This window comes from Mercenaria mercenaria, chromosome 1, assembly GCF_021730395.1.
Source record: "Mercenaria mercenaria strain notata chromosome 1, MADL_Memer_1, whole genome shotgun sequence".
Taxonomy (NCBI): Eukaryota; Metazoa; Mollusca; class Bivalvia; order Venerida; family Veneridae; genus Mercenaria; species Mercenaria mercenaria.
In genome coordinates this window covers 43831249-43849478 of record NC_069361.1, presented here as the reverse complement: position 1 = coordinate 43849478, position 18230 = coordinate 43831249, and the positions used below count along the sequence as shown (strand labels likewise).

Sequence of the window (18230 nt, the reverse complement as noted above, 5' to 3'; positions counted from 1 at the left end):
CCTTGACCTTTGATCAACTGACATCGAAATCTGCTGGTCATGATCAACCTCCCTATTAAGTTTCGTGATCCAAGGGTTCTCAAGTTATCGTCTGGGAACATTTTAAATGTTCTGTGTCACTGTGACCTTGACCTTTGACCTACTGACTTCAAAATCAACAAGGGTCATCTGCTGGTCATTATCAAAATCCCTCTTAAGTTTCATGATCATAGGCCTTAGGCTGAGTTACAGTTTCCTTGACTTTTGTCCTCAAAATCAACAGGGGTCATCTGTTGGTCATGACCAACCTTCCTATTAAGATTCATGATGCTTAAGTGTTCTCGAGTTATCATTTGGAAACGGTTTAACAGTTCCGGGTCACTGTGACTTGTCCTTTGACATACGGGCCTCAAAATCAATGTCTGTCATCTGCTGGTCATGATCAACCTCCCTATTAAGTTTTGTGATCCTAGACCCAAGCGTTCTCAAGTTATCGTCTGGAAACCGTTTTACTATTCTGCGTCAATGTGACCTTGACCTTTGACCTACTGACCTTAAAATCAATAGGGAGCATCTGCTAGTCATTAACAACCTCCCTGTCAACTTTCATGATCCTAGGCTCAAGTGTTCTCGAGTAACTGTCCGGAAACAGTTTAAGTGTTCAAGGTCACTGTGATATTGAGCTTTGACCTACTGACCTCGAAATGAATAGAAATCATCTGCTGGACATCAACAACCTCTGTGTCAACTTTCATTATCCAAGGCCCAAGTGTTCTTGAGTTATCGAGCGGAAACTGTTCAACTGTTCCAGGTCATTGTGACCTTGACCTTTGACCTACTGACCTCAAAATCAATTGGGGTCATCTGCTGGCCATGTCTTCATGCTCAGATGATCTAATAAAATGCATAGGCCTGTGTGCTTATTTTTTAAATATTTGCCCATGATTACAGAGAACTGCACATTCCAAGCTGATTGTAAGACACTAAACAGGTAAACATTTGAGTCATTTTTATCATTGTCATTTTACCGGTAATTTTGATTTATTCAAGAGTTGCCATTTATTCATAAAAGGATTTTTGTTTCTGTATCCCGAATCCAGGCTTTATCCTGTTCCTGAACCATTTGGATAACATTTAGAAAAGACAATACGTAGAGGATGTTACAGATAAAATTTGGTGAAAATCCATAAAGTGGCTCATGTCACTAAATTTCTATTATCATCTCTTGTGGCCCTTACATATGATAAGGAACCATTTGAACAAATCTGAAAGAGGTCCATACAAGGATCATACATACCAAGTTTGGTCAACATCCAGCAAATGCTTTATGAGTTTAAAGCTTCTTTTTTTTCATTTTTTAGCTCTGGTGGTCCCTTAAAGGGGCCAAGCGGACTTATTTGAACAAATTGGAGGGAGGACAATACAATGATGCTACTGAACATATTTGTTGAAGATCCATCAAATGCTTCCCAAGAAATTGTTTAACGCTTTATCTACCCTTTGCTCTGGCAACTAAGGTCCTCCTCATGTGAGCAATTAGATCCATTTAGGTCTTTTGTCTTTTCAAGATTTGACATAAAAATGAAAATTGGAAGGATTTTTACTCACATGACACAAGGCTCCTGTGTAACATACATATGGTATCCTGTACATAAATATGGTCCCGTTTTACTTTCTGGCTCTTCTGATTTCCTTTCTTTCACATCAGGCTCAGCAGAATAGAAGTCAGCCTCTGCAAAGAGAGTAACAAATACAGTGAAGCAACGATTACTAAAAGGTTGCAAGGAAATGAGCGAAAGGATCAGGTTTTCAAGAAATACAAACATAGATTATCTAAGGAAAGCAGCCAAGAGAAAACATGAATTGCTTAAGTGAGCCAATGTGTTTGAGGAATCAATGCTTCAGTGAGTGATATTTGACTGTATAGCATTACAAGACTCTACCCTATGACTTATGCATACCTTTTGGATAGGTCCACATTTCTACACTCTGTGATATAAGCTTTCTTTTTGGATATTTCAACATTCATCCTCCCTGTGATATAAGCTTACCTTGTGGATATTTCCACATTCCTCCACCCTGTGATATAAGCTTACCTTGTGGATATTTCCACATTCCTCCACACGATGATATAAGCTTACCTTGTTGATATTTCCACATTCCTCCCCCTTGTGATATAAGCTTACCTTGTGGATATTTCCACATTCCTCCAACCCGTGATATAAGCTTACCTTGTTGATATTTCCACATTCCTCCATCCTGTGATATGAGCTTACCTTGTGGATATTTCCACATTCCTCCACCCTGTGATATAAGGTATTTCCACATTCCTCCACCCTGTGATATAAGCTTACCTTGTGAATATTTCCACAGTCCTCAACCCAGCGATATAAGCTTACCTTGTGGATATTTCCACATTCCTCCAACATGTGATATAAGCTTACCTTGTGGATAAATCCACATTCCTCCACCCTGTGATATAAGCTTACCTTGTTGATATTTCCACATTCCTCCACCCTGAGATTTAGCTACCAGGTCTATACACACCATTGTGGCATGATGAAGAGGATGAGAAACTTCTCGTATGTCATAAGCCTTTGCTATCACCGTGTCCGTTAATGGATCCACTATTACAGCTCCTATAGGTTTCTGAAACCAACACTGTCAAGTATTATTTACAGATGCATGTCTGTGTAGTCATTATAAATTCATGTATTTGTTAAATTTTATATTTGTTTAAGAAATGACATATCTCATTTAGTGATTTGTCATTGGATAAAATCATGGTTTAAAGTTCAGATACAAAGGAATTATATCGTGAGTGTGCAGACACTTGTGTATATACACTAAACAGTTATTTTAAATGCTATGTCAGGGATGCCACTTAGTTGAGAAAATGAAATTCCCTGACTTTTCACAGACTTTTCCCTGACTAAACCGTACTTTTCACTGACCAATACCACAATATTTTTTCAGTCTCTTCCTCCCCTACAGCCATCCAACACACGCTTTTATATTTATTTTGCTTCAGATATAACAAACTTTTCATTAACGAAGACAAAAATTTCAAAGTTAACTTTATATCAAAATAGATTAAACAAAAAAAAAACATGATGTTAACACACAATTACATCGAAATGTGTTCAGGTGGCAACCCTGTATGTAGAGCACACTCAGTGCAGGCTTGACAATAAATAAAATACCTGTTTACTGCATTTAGCTAGTTGTACCATTCTGATTGCCTCTACCATATGATTGCTGATTACTCTCAACTCTTTGTCTGTAAAGAATGTGCCAGATAGCAGACGACTGATTCTGTAACAAAACATCAAGCTTCTTACATTTCAGTTTAACATCTTTTTATGATACATGTTTTGTACTCCAGTTACAGTTCTTGTTAAGAAGGTCCAAGGGACTGAGCACCAATAGTTTTGACTATTGACCGGCAAGCCATTCCTAAGTGTTTCATTGCATGGCATCAGAAATAAATTTTCTTATTTATTTTTCTTCAAGTTTTGACTTGAGCCCAGCAAAATTTAGTGTTGAACTATAAACCAGACAACAGCACAAACTATAGACTGGCAGTCTATATAAGGAGTCATGTAATAACTGTTTCTGGTAACTGCAGCCATATTCCTGGGTTTATAAACTGCAATTATATCTGTTTCTTATATTATATAATAAGTACCAAACAGGTCGAGGACAAAAGTCTACTAACACAATGACTTGTCACTTTGGTTAATTATTTGCATTAATTCACACAACTCCTTAACTGGTCAACTGAACTTCTCCCTACACAGAACTAAACTAGACAGAAAACACACACACATGATACTTGAGTCTTGTTTTCTGTAATGACAAAATTTATGAGAAAGCATAGTGACCTGCAGTCATAATTTACAAGTTTTATCTTGATGCCTTACTGTCAGTTGAGAAACATTTGTGAGGGTTTTATTTTCAGAAATATTCTCAAATACTGTCGCTTGTGAATTCAAAATGTTTGTATGTATTAATCTGAATCATGTCCTAAAATACAAAAGCTCAATTTGCGAGAATTCTTAACCATAAATTAGGCTGCTAACCAGGAAATTGTTAAGTAAAGCCTAAACCAAAATTCCTCAATCTACAGTATATAAAAATTTAGTCCAGTCAACATTTAAAGATAGATTTTAAATCAGAGTATAGTCAGTTAACAAAACCTACAAAGAATTAATGCCTCCCTACAAAAAAATTCCAATTAGATCAATTTCTTAGGAAATACCAATAAATGAGGCTACTCTTTATTTCATATAATAAGAGCTGTCTGTTGACAGCGCACTCGACTATTCGAAGAACTGATAGAAGTATGGGGTCAAAATATTACCAGAGATTTTCAGACAAAAGAAGACAAATAGATAAGATAAATGAGAGCTGTCCGTAAGACAGCGTGCTCGACTTTTCTCAGTGCTTGACTCTGAATTAGAGCTTTGCCAGTAAAAAAAAATCCAAGTTAAAAAGAGACATAACTCTGTCAAAATTCAAATCAGAGTTATGGGAATTGTGTCTTCTGGTGTAGACTTTGATAGTAAATAACTATTTTGAGTTTCAAGTCAAAAGCTTTATAATAAATTAATAGTAACAGAGATATTTGACTTTATCAAAAATTTTAACAAAAAATTCTAAGTTAAAAAGGGGCATAATTCTGTCAAAATTCATATCAGAGTTATGGGGATTGTTTCTCCTGGTTTAGACTTTGATGGTTAGTAAGTATTTTAAGTTTCAAGTCAATAGCTTTGATAGTAACAGAGATATTTGACTTTATCAAAAACTTTAACCAAAAATTCTAAGTTAAAAAGGGGCATAATTCTGTCAAAATTCAAATTAGAGTTATGGGGATTGTTTCTCCTGGAGTAGACTTTGATAGTAAATAACTTTTTTAAGTTTCAAGTCCATAGCTTTGATAGTAACAGAGATATTTGACTTTATCAAAAACTTTAACCAACAGCGACACCGACGCCGATGCCGACACCAGGGGGAGTGCAATGACTCTACTTCTTCTTCAAAAAGTCGAGCTAAAAATGTACCTGTTTTTGTGGATTTAGATAAGTCTTGCAATATATGGCAATGTGTGACCATGATGGTAAGCAAGTGTTCAAAGTTTCAAAGCCATATATCAAAAGCTTAGACAAAATATGGAATGGTATGTGAAACTTAACTAATTTCTATGTCAAAAAAGGGCCATATTACTGAGCTAAAGTCCTTGTCCTAGTTATGCAGTCTTGCCTACATAAGTATGTAGACTATGATGGTATACAATTGGTCAAAGTTTCAAAGCCATAGGCAAAATATGGACTGGTGTGAAAACTTTAACTGCTTTCCAAAAAGGGCCTTAATTCAGCCAAAATAGTTGACAGAGTTATGTACTCTTGCACACAGATGGAGATCAAGATGATAAATAAGTGTTCAAAGTCTCAAAGTCACATGTCAAATAGCTTTGACAGAACAATGACTTGTACAAACAAGAGGACCATGATGGTCCTGAATGGCTCACCTCCTCCCACATGACCCAGTTTTGAGTATGACGTCATTTTTTCTATTATTTGACATAGTGACCTAGTTTTTGAGCTCATGTGACCCAGTTTTGAACTTGACCTAGATATTATCAAGATAAAAATTCTGACCAATTTTCAAGAAGATCCATTGAAAAATATGGTCTCTAGAGAGGTCACAAGGTTTTTCTATTATTTGACCTATTGACCTAGTTTTCGAAGGTACCTGACCCTGTTTTGAATTTTACCTAGACATCATCAAGGTGAACATTCTCACTAATTTTCATGAAGATCTCATGAAAATATGGCCTCTAGAGAGGTGACAAGGTTTTTCTATTTTTATACCTACTGGCCTAGTTTTTGACCGCACGTGACCCAGTTTCGAAACTGACCTAGATATCATCAAGGTGAACATTTAGATCAATTTTCATGAAGATCCATTGAAAAATATGGCCTCTAGAGAGGTCAAAAGATTTTAATTATTTTAGACCTACTGACCTAGTTTTTGACCGCAGCTGACCCAGTTTCAAACTTGACCTAGATATCATCAAGATGAACATTCAGACCAACTTTCATACAGATCCCATGAAAAGTATGGCCTCTAGAGAGGTCACAAGGTTTTTTTATTATTTGACCTACTGACCTAGTTTTTTAAGGCACGTGACCCAGTTTCAAACTTGACCTAGATATCATCAAGGTGAACATTCTGACCAATTTTTATGGAGATCCATTCACAAGTATGGCCTCTAGAGAGGTCACAAGGTTTTTCTATTTTTAGACCTACTGACCTAGTTTTTGACCGCACATGACCCTGTTTCGAACTTGACCTAGATATCATCAAGATGAACATTCAGACCAACTTTCATACAGATCCCATGAAAAATATGGCCTTTAGAGAGGTCACAAGGTTTTTCTATTATTTGACCTACTGACCTAGTTTTTGAAGGCACATGACCCACTTTCGAAACTGATCTAGATATCATCAAGATGAACATTCAGACCAACTTTCATACAGATCCCATGAAAAATATGGCCTCTAGAGAGGTCACAAGGTTTTTCTATTATTTGACCTACTGACCTAGTTTTTGATGGCACGTGACCCACTTTCGAACTTGACCTAGATATCATCAAGATGAACATTCTGACCAATTTTCATGAAGATCTCATGAAATATATGGCCCCTAGAGAGGTGACAAGGTTTTTCTATTTTTAGACCTACTGACCTAGTTTTTGACCGCATGTGACCCAGTTTCGAACTTGACCTAGATATCATCAAGATGAACATTCAAACCAACTTTCATACAGATCCCATGAAAAATGTGGCCTTTAGAGAGGTCACAAGGTTTTTCTATTATTTGACCTACTGACCTAGTTTTTGATGGCACGTGACTCAGTTTCAAACCTGACCTAGATATCATCAAGATAAACGTTCTGACCAATTTTCATGAAGATCTTTTGAAATATATGGCCTCTAGAGAGGTCACAAGGTTTTTCTATTTTTAGACCTACTGACCTAGTTTTTGAAGGCACGTGACCCAGTTTCGAACTTGACCTAGATATCATCAAGATGAACATTCTGACCAATTTTCATAAAGATCCCATGAAAAATGTGACCTCTAGAGTGGTCACAAGCAAAAGTTTACGGACGCACGGACGGACGACGGACACCTCGCGATCACAAAAGCTCACCTTGTCACTTTGTGACAGGTGAGCTAAAAACGAACCGATTTCCAAGTCCAAAAAGGGCCATTATTCAGCCAAAATAGTTGACAGAGTTATGTACTCTTGCCTACAGGTGGAAATTGTGATGATATTCATAAGCAAGTGTTCAAAATTTCAATGCCACATATCAAATAGTTTTTACAAAACACTGACTTGTACGAAATCTGAACCAATTTCCATGTTCAAAAAGGGCCATAATTCAGCCAAAATACTTGACATGCATACAGGTAGAAACTGTTATAATAAATAAGTGTTCCAAGTTTGAAGTAAATATCTTTGATGGTATACAAGATATTACAATTTCATAACAAGCGGGTCAAGATGACCCTGGATCGCTCACCTGAGTAATATGAGCTACATGTTTCAAATGTCAAACTGATGATTTTTAGAATTTTTTTGGAAGATTTTCTGATGTACAATCAAGTAACCCCTGCGGGGGGCCAATTTTATCCCCAGGGGTCATGGTTTGAACAAAGTTTGTAGAAGTCTACTAGGCAATGTTACATATCAAATATCTAGGCCTTCTGGTTTATTTTTAGCAAATTTATGAAGATTTCCCTATGTACACTCAAGTAACCCCTGGGGCTGGGACAATTTGACCATGGGGGGTCAAGATTTGAATAAATTTTGTAGAGGTCCACTAGGCAATGCTACATGTCAAATATCTAAGCTCTAGGCCTTCTGTTTTATTTTTAGAAATTTTTTGAAGATTTTCCTATGTAAAATCAAGTGACCCCTGGGGCGGGTTCAATTTTGACCCCGGGGGTCATAATTTGAACAAATCTTGTGAAGGTCTACTAGGCAATGCTACATGTCAAATATCTAAGCTCTAGGCCTTCTGGTTTATTTTTAGAAAAATTTTGAAGATTTTCCTATGTAAAATCAAGTGACCCCTGGGGCGGGGTCAATTTTGACCCCGGGGGTCATGATTTGAACAAATCTTGTAAAGGTCCACTAGGCAATGCTACATGTCAAATATCTAAGCTCTAGGCCTTCTGGTTTATTTTTAGAAAATTTTTGAAGATTTTCCTATGTAAAATCAAGTGACCCCTGGGGCGGTGTCAATTTTGACCCTGGGGGTCAAGATTTGAACAAATCTTGTAAAGGTCCACTAGGCAATGCTACATGTCAAATATCTAAGCTCTAGGCCTTCTGGTTTATTTTTAGAAAATTTTTGAAGATTTTCCTATTTAAAATCAAGTGACCCCTGAGGCGGGGTCAATTTTGACCCCGGGGGTCATGATTTGAACATATTTTGTAGAGGTCCACTAGGCAATGCTACATGTCAAATATCTAAGCTCTAGGGCTTCTGGTTTTTGAGAAGAAGATTTTTCAAGATTTTCCTATGTAAAATCAAGTGACCCCTGGGGCGGTGTCAATTTTGACCCCGGGGTCATGATTTGAACAAACTTGGTAGAGGTCCACTAGGCAATGCTTCACACCAAATATCTAAGCTCTAGGGCATCTGGTTTTTGAGAAGAAGATTTTTAAAGTTTTTCCTTTCGGTTGCCATGGCAACCAGAGTTCTGCATGGAATTCAATTCTTTGAACAATTTTGGAAGTGGGCCATCCAAGGATCATTCCTGTGAAGTTTGGTGTAATTCTGCCCAGTGGTTTTCAAGAAGAAGATTTTTTTAGAAATTGTTGACGCACGACGGACGACGCACGACGGACATCAAGCGATCACAATAGCTCACCTTGTCACTTTGTGACAGGTGAGCTAAAAAACCAACACCGACGCTGATGCCGATGACATGGTGAGTAGTATAGCTCTCCATATCCTTCAAATAGTCAAGCTAAAAATAACTTACTTGAAAAAGTTTTTTAGATATTTTCTAGAATATCAAATTTGCGGAGACTTATATTCTCATAAAGAACTATATATCTACTAGAAAAGTAAAAGAACAAGAGGGTCATGATGACCCTGGATCGCTCACCTGAGTAATATGAGCTGCATATTTCAAATGTCAAACTGATGCTAAAATATTAATAAAGTAGGTCAGTAGGTCACATTCACAGTCACTGAATGTCAGTTTTAAGATTGGTGTGCCAAACTGTATATGTCATCCAAATTTCAAGGCTGTATCTTAAACTAGATGCCCACGGGCAACATGTCGAGCCCGCCAGCTGTCAAAAGGACTAGGAGTTGCACATGACACCCTGTCTCGTTGAGGCAAACATTTAGGTCAGTTATTTATAGTAACAACAAAGGGAAGTAAATCTTTAAAAAAATCTAAGTCCACACAAAAATCCTTACTAGTAGAGATTGGTCAAAATACACCTCAAAATTGGATGTAACATGCATATTCTACTACAGAAAAGTGGTCTTGATTTTTCCCTACGACCAGTAATAAAAAAGTTACAATATAAGCTATTTATAGTAACAACAAAGGGAAGTAATTCTAGGTTCTTGCACATGACACTCCATCTCATGATGGTGAACAACTGTGCCAAGTTACATCAAACTCCCTCCATGCATGAAAAAGAAATGCTCCGGAAAAAGTCATTCTTGTATCCGACCTTTGACCTCTAAGTGTGACCTTGACCTTAGACCTAGGGTCCTGGTTCTTGCGCATGACACTCCGTCACATGGTTGTGAACATTTGTGCCAAGCTACATCAAAATCCCTCCATGCATGAAGAAGAAATGCTCCGGACAAAGTCATTATTAAATTTAACCTTTGACCTCAAAGTGTGACCTTGACCTTTGAGATAGGAAGCTGCGGCTTGCGCATGACACTCCGTCTCACTGAGGTTAACAGTCATGCCAAATATAAACAAGATTGCTCCATGCATGTCAAAGTTATGGTCTGGACAAGCAAATCCGGACGGACGCATGCACGGATGCACTGACGCACGCACATAAACCAAACAGCCATTTGGACAACTATGTCTTCGCTTCTGCAAGCGGGCTCGACAAAAACAAGAAAGTAGGTCAGGTGGTCAAGGTCACAGTCAAATGGCCCCTACTTTGGGCCATCAGGTAATTATAATTAAACATTCTAGGAAATATGATCAGGTATTTTTTTTTCCCATATAACTCATATAACAAGTGACCCCGGGTCGGGCCTCTTTTCACCCCAGGGGCATAATATGAATAATATTGGTAGAGGACCACTAGGCAATGCTACATACCATATATCAAAGGCCTAGCCCTTGAAATTTCAGACTAGAAGATTTTAAAAGTTTAATGTAAAACTTGGGACCCCCGGGGCAGGGCCTCTTTTCATCCAAGGGGGATAATTTGAACAATTTTGGTAGAGGACCACAAGGCAACGCTACATACTAAATATCAAAGGGCTAGGTCTTGTGGTTTCAGACAAGAGGATTTTTTAAAAAAAATCCTATAATTTTTATAAGTCTATGTAAAACTTGGTACCCCTGAGGCGGGCCTCTTTTCACCCCAGGGGCATAATTTGAACAATCTATATAGAGGACCATTAGTTGATGTCACATGCCAAATATCGAGGCTCTATGCCTTGTGGTTTTGGACAAGAAGATTTTCAAAATTTTCCCTATATAAGTGTATGTAAACCATGTGACTCCCAGGGCGGGGCCATATTTCACCCTAGGGGGATAATTTGAACAATCTTGGTAGAGGACCACTAGATGATGCTACATACCAAATACCAAAGCCCTATGACCTGTGGTTTTGGACAAGAAGATTTCTAAGCTTTTCCTTTCAGTTGCAATGGCAACCAGAGTTCTGCATGAAATTCAATTCTTTGAACAAATTTGAAAAAGGGCCACCCAAGGATCATTCCTATGAAGTTTGGTGTAATTCTGCCCAGTGGTTTTGAAGAAGAAGATTTTTTTAGAAATTGTTGACGGACGGACGACCGACGACGCACACCGCACGACAGACATTGAGTGGTCACAAAAGCTCACCATGAGCCTTTGGCTCAGGTGAGCTAAAAAAGGGTTTTACTAGTAGCTGTTATGAAAGCAAGTTATGCTTCATTATCTACGACCACCTAAATTTAATCTTTTTCTTTCTTTGAGCATCACTTTTCGGGACTTAAATTACTTACCCCTCTATCTTTATCTAACATGTGATCGGAGCATGCAGATTTCAAACGAATGCTCAAAGTACATATCAAAAAGCAGTAAAGGTAAAAAGAAAGCACGATGTTGTTGAGAAAGGGCACAAAGAAAGGAAGAAACATTATAACTCTTTATATTCGGAGTTCTTGTGACGAGACCTGTGTAGGCTTACATTTGATTTGATAGTGATCAACCTTTAAAAAAATGTTGTCTTTCCAATGTTGTTGCTCTGCAGAACACTGTATCACCAAATTTGAAAAAAAAAATGTGTGTTTTCAGTATAACTTACACTTTATTTTCATGGAAGTTGACAGGCCAGTATTGTATACAGTTGTTATATTGGTTCCGTGTGAGTGGCGGGCTTGCTGGAATCTTGACCACACCAACAGCTCCAATACTATCAATAAACGGTTCCAGTAAAGATCTGACCTCTTCTTCAGACTGACATGATTTCTTACAGATAACAATTTGTAGATTTGCTGTTCCTGTGAAAAGAAACTATACGTTATTACGTCAATTTTATCATCAAAAACCTTGCACTTCTCACACTTCCTGGGAAATGGGAGGTATTCCAGGCAAGCAAGATTATTTTACTGTTGTATACTGTGAAATCATTTATATTCGTGGAGGACTAATTTTCGTGGATTTCGTGGTTTAATAAGCCAATCCATGAAATTTAATCCGTACGAACAAGTAAAATTCCCATTCCTTTTATGTTTAAAAATGGATCCCCATGAAATTGCCGTATTGACCAAAACCATGAAATTTTGTGCCCACGAAATTAAATGATTTTACAGTATATAGTCAATTTACGACATTTAAAATAAAAAAATATTTATAATTTTGTGATAAGAGGATAGTGAAGACACTGTATCACTCACCTCATCTGGCCTTATTTTTCCTCCACATTAACCAGTATTTGATTTGAACATTCTACTGTTTTAAGTCAATCAGGTGGAAAAAGTGGACTATTAACTTAAGGTGAACCTTCTTTTTTCGATGCCTTTATCAAATGACATAGTTTTTAGCACAAACATTTTGACAATGATGACCAGGTTAAAAAAAAATGCAGCCAATAGTGTTATAACAAGGATTTTCTAGGATTTTACCAAATGGATCAGTATTTTAGACCACTAATGACCCAGTCTAAAACTTAACCTAGACTTCTTGGAGACTAATGTTCTGACGAAGTTTCATGAAGATTAGGTTTAAGATGTGGCTCCAGGAGTGTTAATAAGGTTTTACTATTATTTCACATATTGCCCTCCTTTATTGCACAAAATAACTGACCTACATTTATAGAAAAAAACATTTTTAAATAACTTTAACAAAAATCAGGCAAAACAACTGAACAGATGAGGATGATAGTCCGCAATAAACTGCCAATACATAATGACCCAGTAATAGATCCTCCGTCTGTCACATACAGCACACCTTGCATAAATTATCAGACTATCATTAACCTTTACCCTGCTAAATTTCTATAACGAACTGGTCCATCATTCAATTTAGTCAATACCATTTATTATTCAAAAGGCGTTCACTGTAAATTTACTGACTGAATAGCAAACAGTGCAGACCAAGATTAGCCTGCACAGATGTGCAGGCTGATCTTGGTCTGCACTGGCAGGAAAGGCAGAATCACTTGCTGCCAGCAGGCTAAGGATTAACATACAATGTAAGAGAAAAGGCAGTACAGTAAACTCTGCCTGTAACGTATTCAGGGGACTGTAGAATTCATATCACTACATCCTGATATTGTTACACCAAAAGTTGAGTTTGGCATCGACTGAAACCAAAAGTAGGTTGGTTGCAATTCTGATAACGAGGGTGGATCAGACTGTTCTGTTTCAGAGTCACAATCACTGTCAATTTTGTCAGTGTTAGTAGACCTGACGTTTGTGACATTTTGTATTTTATATTTGAGTGTTCTATGATCTCGCATCTTTAAACCACTCAAACAAAGCCTCTTTAACATTACTATTGCTTGTATGTCTTTTTAATTTCTAGGCAGACTGAATGCCGAAGTTTCATATGCTTTTACGACAGCATCCCATTTTTTTAATATCGTGCTAAGTGTGTTTTGCTTAATTCCAAAATCAGCCGCAATATCGTGCTTTTTTTTAGGTCCCTTATTAACTTCACAGATTATTTTGCACTCAGATTCTATATCTAAAAGTTTTCTCTTTCGACTAGGAGAATTCATTATTTTTCATGTATTGCACGAAACTACATGTACAATCTTAGTAACTTTCAATATAAATATTTACTCAAATATTTTTTCGCAAAAAGCATTTAGCTGTAAATGTGTGAAAATAAACGTTTAATTCATTGAATTGTTAGAGTGATAATTTGTTTGACTACCCGTAATCGTCTGAGCACCAATCATTGTCGTGAGTTCACACCATCTCGAAAACCATAATTATCTCATTAAACAAGAGGGCCATGAAGGCCCTGTATCGCTCACCTGACTTTTCGACCTTAAGATCATCAAGATTAACATTCTGACCAAGTTTCATTAACATATGGTCATAAATGTGGCCTCTAAAGTGTTAACTAGCTTTTCCTTTGATTTGACCCGGTGACCTAGTTTTTGATCCCACATGACCCAGATTCGAACTTGACCTAAAGATCATCAAGATTAACATTCTGACTAAGTTTCATAAAGATACATCATAAATGTGGCCTCTAGAGTGTTAACAAGCTTTTCCTTTGATTTGACATAGTGACCTAGTTTTTGACTCCACCTGATTCAGATTTAAACTTGACCTATAGATCATAAAGATTAACATTCTGTGTGTGTGTGTGTGTGTTCGGGTTTAACGTCTTTTTCAACAATTTTTCAGTCATATAAACAACGGTGTCTACTTGTAGCAGTGAGCACAATGCCCAACTTTATAGTGCTGCCTCACTGGAATAGACACGTGGCATGATACCCCACCCAGTTACATTATATTGACACCGGGCTGACCAGTCCTAGCACTATCCCCTTAATGCTGAGCGCCGAAGCTGCTAGTACCATTTTTTACGTATGACGTGGCCGGGGATCGAACCCACGACCTCCCGCACTCGAACGGACGCTCTACCACTAGGCTACCGAGGCAGTCTGACCAAGTTTCATTAACATATGGTCATAAATGTGGCCTCTAGAGTGTTAACAAGCTTTTCCTTTGATTTGGCCTGGTGACCTAGTTTTTGACCCTACATGACTCAAACTGGACCCTGAGATCATCAAGATTAACATTCTGACCATGTTTCATGAAGATACAGTCATAAATGTGGCCTCTACAGTGTTAACAAGCTTTTCCTTTGATTTGACCTGGTGACCTAGTTTTTGACCCCAGATGACCCATTATCAAACTCGTCCAAGATTTATTGAGGTTAACATTCTGACCAAGTTTCATTAAGATTGGACCAAAATTGTGACCTCTAGAGTGTTAACAAGCTTTTCATTTGATTTGACCTGGTGACCTAGTTTTTGACCCCAGATGACCCAATATCAAACTCTTCCAAAATTTTATTGAGGGTAACATTCTGACCAAGTTTCATTAAGATTGGGCCAAAACTGTGACCTTTAGAGTGTTAACAAGCTTTTCCTTCGATACGACCTGGTGACCTAGTTTTTGATCCCAGATGACCCAATATCGAACTCATCCAAGATTTTATTGAGGGTAACATTCTGACCAAGTTTCATTAAGATTAGGCCAAAATTGTGACCTCTAGAGTGTTAACAGTCAAATTGTTGACGACAGACGGACGACTGACGACAGACACAGGGCGATCACAAAAGCTCACCTTGAGCACTTTGTGCTCAGGTGAGCTAACAAGAGCTGTCATAGGAGACAGCGCGCTCAACTATTTCGATGCTGGATAGTGAAACTGGGCACATCTGAGGAAACTAGAGCTGTCACTGGAGTGTTTAATGACTCCAATTGTGGATGAAGATATTGCACAATAGCCTGAGTCTATGTCAAAAATATCAACTTAAAGTAATAAGAGAGGTAAAGATAAAATGTATCAAAACACTATATAAGTATATCCTAAGCAAAAAGGGGCATAATTCATTAAATATTGGTGCCAGAGTTATGCACCTTGTGTCATATGGTGTGGGTGATGATGTTGAACAACTATTTTAAGTTTGAATCAAATCCATTCAGTAATAACAGAGACAGAGTGAAAGTGCATCAAAACTTTAACCTAAAATTCTAAGTAAAAAGAGGGAATAATTAATGAAAAATTGGTGCCAGAGTTATGCACCTTGCACCATATGGTGTGGGTGATGATGTTGAACAACTATTTTAAGTTTGAATCAAATCCATTCAGTAATAACAGAGACAGAGTGAAAGTGCATCAAAACTTTAACCTAAAATTCTAAGTAAAAAGGGGAAATAGTTCATGAAAAATTGGTCCCAGAGTTATGCACCTTGTGTCATATGATAAGGGTAATGATGTTGAACAACTGTTTAAGTTTGAATCAGATCCATTCAGTAATAACAGAGACAGAGTGAAAGTGCATAAAACTTTAACCTGAAATTCTAAGTAAAAAGGGGAATAATTCATGAAAAATTGTGCCAGAGTTATGCATCTTGTGTCATATGATGTGGGTGATGATGCTGAACAACTATTTTAAGTATGAATCAAATCCATTCAGTAATAACAGAGGTAGAGTGAAAGTGCACCAAAACTTTAACCTGAAATTCTAAGTAAAAAGGGGGAATAATTCATGAAAAAATGGTGCCAGAGTTATGCACCTTGTGTCATATGATGTGGGTGATGATGTTGAACAACTATTTTAAGTTTGAATCAAATCCATTCAGTAATAACAGAGATAGAGTGAAAGAGCATCAAAACTTTAACCTGAAAATCTATGTGATAAGGGGGGATAATTCATGAAATATTAGTGCCAGAGTTATGACCCTTATGTCAGATGATGTGGATGATGATGAGGAATAAGTATTTCAAGTTTGAAGTAATTACAGAGATAAGTTGAAAAAAGAGAAAGTGCACCAAAACTTTAACCAAGGTGGGGACGCGGAAAGACACCAACGCCGACGCCGACGCTGGGGCGAGTAGGATAGCTCTCCTTATACTTCGTATAGTCGAGCTAAAAACAGGAAAACAAAGCATTGGGAATCTGAAAAGTGCATCGTTACATCCGAAATATCATTACATGCGATATCGATACATCTGGAGTCAAAGTAAAGGAAAGTTAGAAGTCAGGACTGCAACCACATCATTGTTACAAGCCGTATATCCGTACAAGCAATATCGTTACAAGTGGAGTTTACTGTATATGTATGACTATCAAATATTTCTACAGCATTTCAAGATGTGCAATTCTGAAAATATAATACAAAGAAAGATATTACCATTAGCTTGACTAGACTTTACTCTCTTTATATGTGGATACTGATCCAGCGGGTACTTGACTGTTAAATGCCTGGAAGATACAATATATTATATAGCGAGCTCATAAGGACCTTAGGCAGGCAGTCATAGGTTCAAACTACACCAGAGACCAGGTATTCCATAAACATGAGGTTTATGGTCATTCACTATTATTGCATCACTTAAGCAACTGATTATTATTTGGAGCTTTCATGGGAGAACAAGCTGGCTCATGGGTGGTGGGTAGTTCTCCTCAAGTGCCAATTTCTGCTGAAATAAAGCCTGGCATCTTGATGATATTACATGAGGGACAGTCTCCAATTTAGACTACATAAAGGAATTTTAACAACATTGAATACTAGTAATTCTTTTATGTCATGCCCAATTACACACACTGTCATGTTCTTATAAACAAAAGGTATGTTTTATTTACAACAAGAGTGTCATGATGACCCTGAATCGCTCACCTGAGTAATACAAGCCATATGTTTAAAATGGCACACTGATGCTGAAATATTAGAAAGTAGGTCACATTCATGGTCACTGAAAGTCAATTTTAAGGTACATGTCATCCAAATTTCAAGGCTGTATCTTAAAACAAGAGGGCCATGATGGCCCTATATCGCTCACCTGTTATCATTGCACTTAAGGACAAGTCTTCAAGGTCAAAAGATCATAATAGAAATCAATCAAAAGAATTATGAGAAAATATAGTTGAAATTTTCTTTAAGTAACTTTAAAAACAAGATTTGAAAACTTTTTGTAGAGGTCCACTAGGCAATGCTACATGTCAAATATCTAAGCTCTTCTGGTTTATTTTTAGAAAATTTTGAAGATTTTTCTATGTACAATCAAGTAACCCCATGGGGCAGGGTCAATTTGACCCCAGGGGTCATGATTTGAATAAACTTTGTAAAAGTCTAATAGGCAATGCTACATGTCAAATATCTAAGATCTAGGCCTTCTGGTTTATTTTTAGAATTTTTTTTTAAGATTTTCCTATGTAAAATCAAGTGACCCCTAGGGCGGAGTCAATTTTGACCCCGGGGGACAAGGTTTGAACAAATTTTGTAGAGGTCCACTAGGCAATGCTACATGTCAAATATCTAGTCTCTACGCCTTCTAGTTTATTTTTAGAAAATTTTTGAAGATTTTCCTATGTAAAATCAAGTGACCTCTGGGGCGGGGTCAATTTTGACCCAGGGGGTCATGATATGAACAAATTTTGTAGAGGTCCACTAGGTAATGCTACATGTGAAATATCTAAGCTCTAGGCCTTCTGGTTTGTTTTTAGAAAACTTTTGAAGATTTTCCGTTGTAAAGTCAAGTGACCCCTAGGGCGGGGTCAATTTTGACCCCCGGGTCATAATTTGAACAACTTTAGTAGAGGTCAACTAGGCAATGCTACATGTCAAATATCTAAGCTCTAGGGCTTCTGGTTTTTGAGAAGAAGATTTTTTAAATATTTTCTTATGTAAAATCAAGTGACCCCTGGGGCGGGGTCAATTTTGACCCCGGGGGCCATGATTTGAACAAATTTTGTAGAGGTCCACTAGGCAATGCTACATGT

General features: G+C 37.4%; 1 protein-coding gene across 1 annotated transcript in view; it reads right to left on the bottom strand.

Moving 5' to 3' along the window:
• LOC128557721 (probable inactive tRNA-specific adenosine deaminase-like protein 3) overlaps nt 1-18230 on the bottom strand; it is a 41581-nt gene that overhangs the window by 16950 nt on the left and 6401 nt on the right. Inside the window, exons 4-8 of the mRNA XM_053545759.1 lie at nt 16642-16712; nt 11562-11757; nt 3183-3294; nt 2469-2628; nt 1588-1711 (exon numbers count right to left, since the gene is read on the bottom strand). Coding sequence (XP_053401734.1) covers nt 1588-1711; nt 2469-2628; nt 3183-3294; nt 11562-11757; nt 16642-16712 — 663 coding nt within the window. The remainder of the gene's footprint in view (nt 1-1587; nt 1712-2468; nt 2629-3182; nt 3295-11561; nt 11758-16641; nt 16713-18230) is intronic.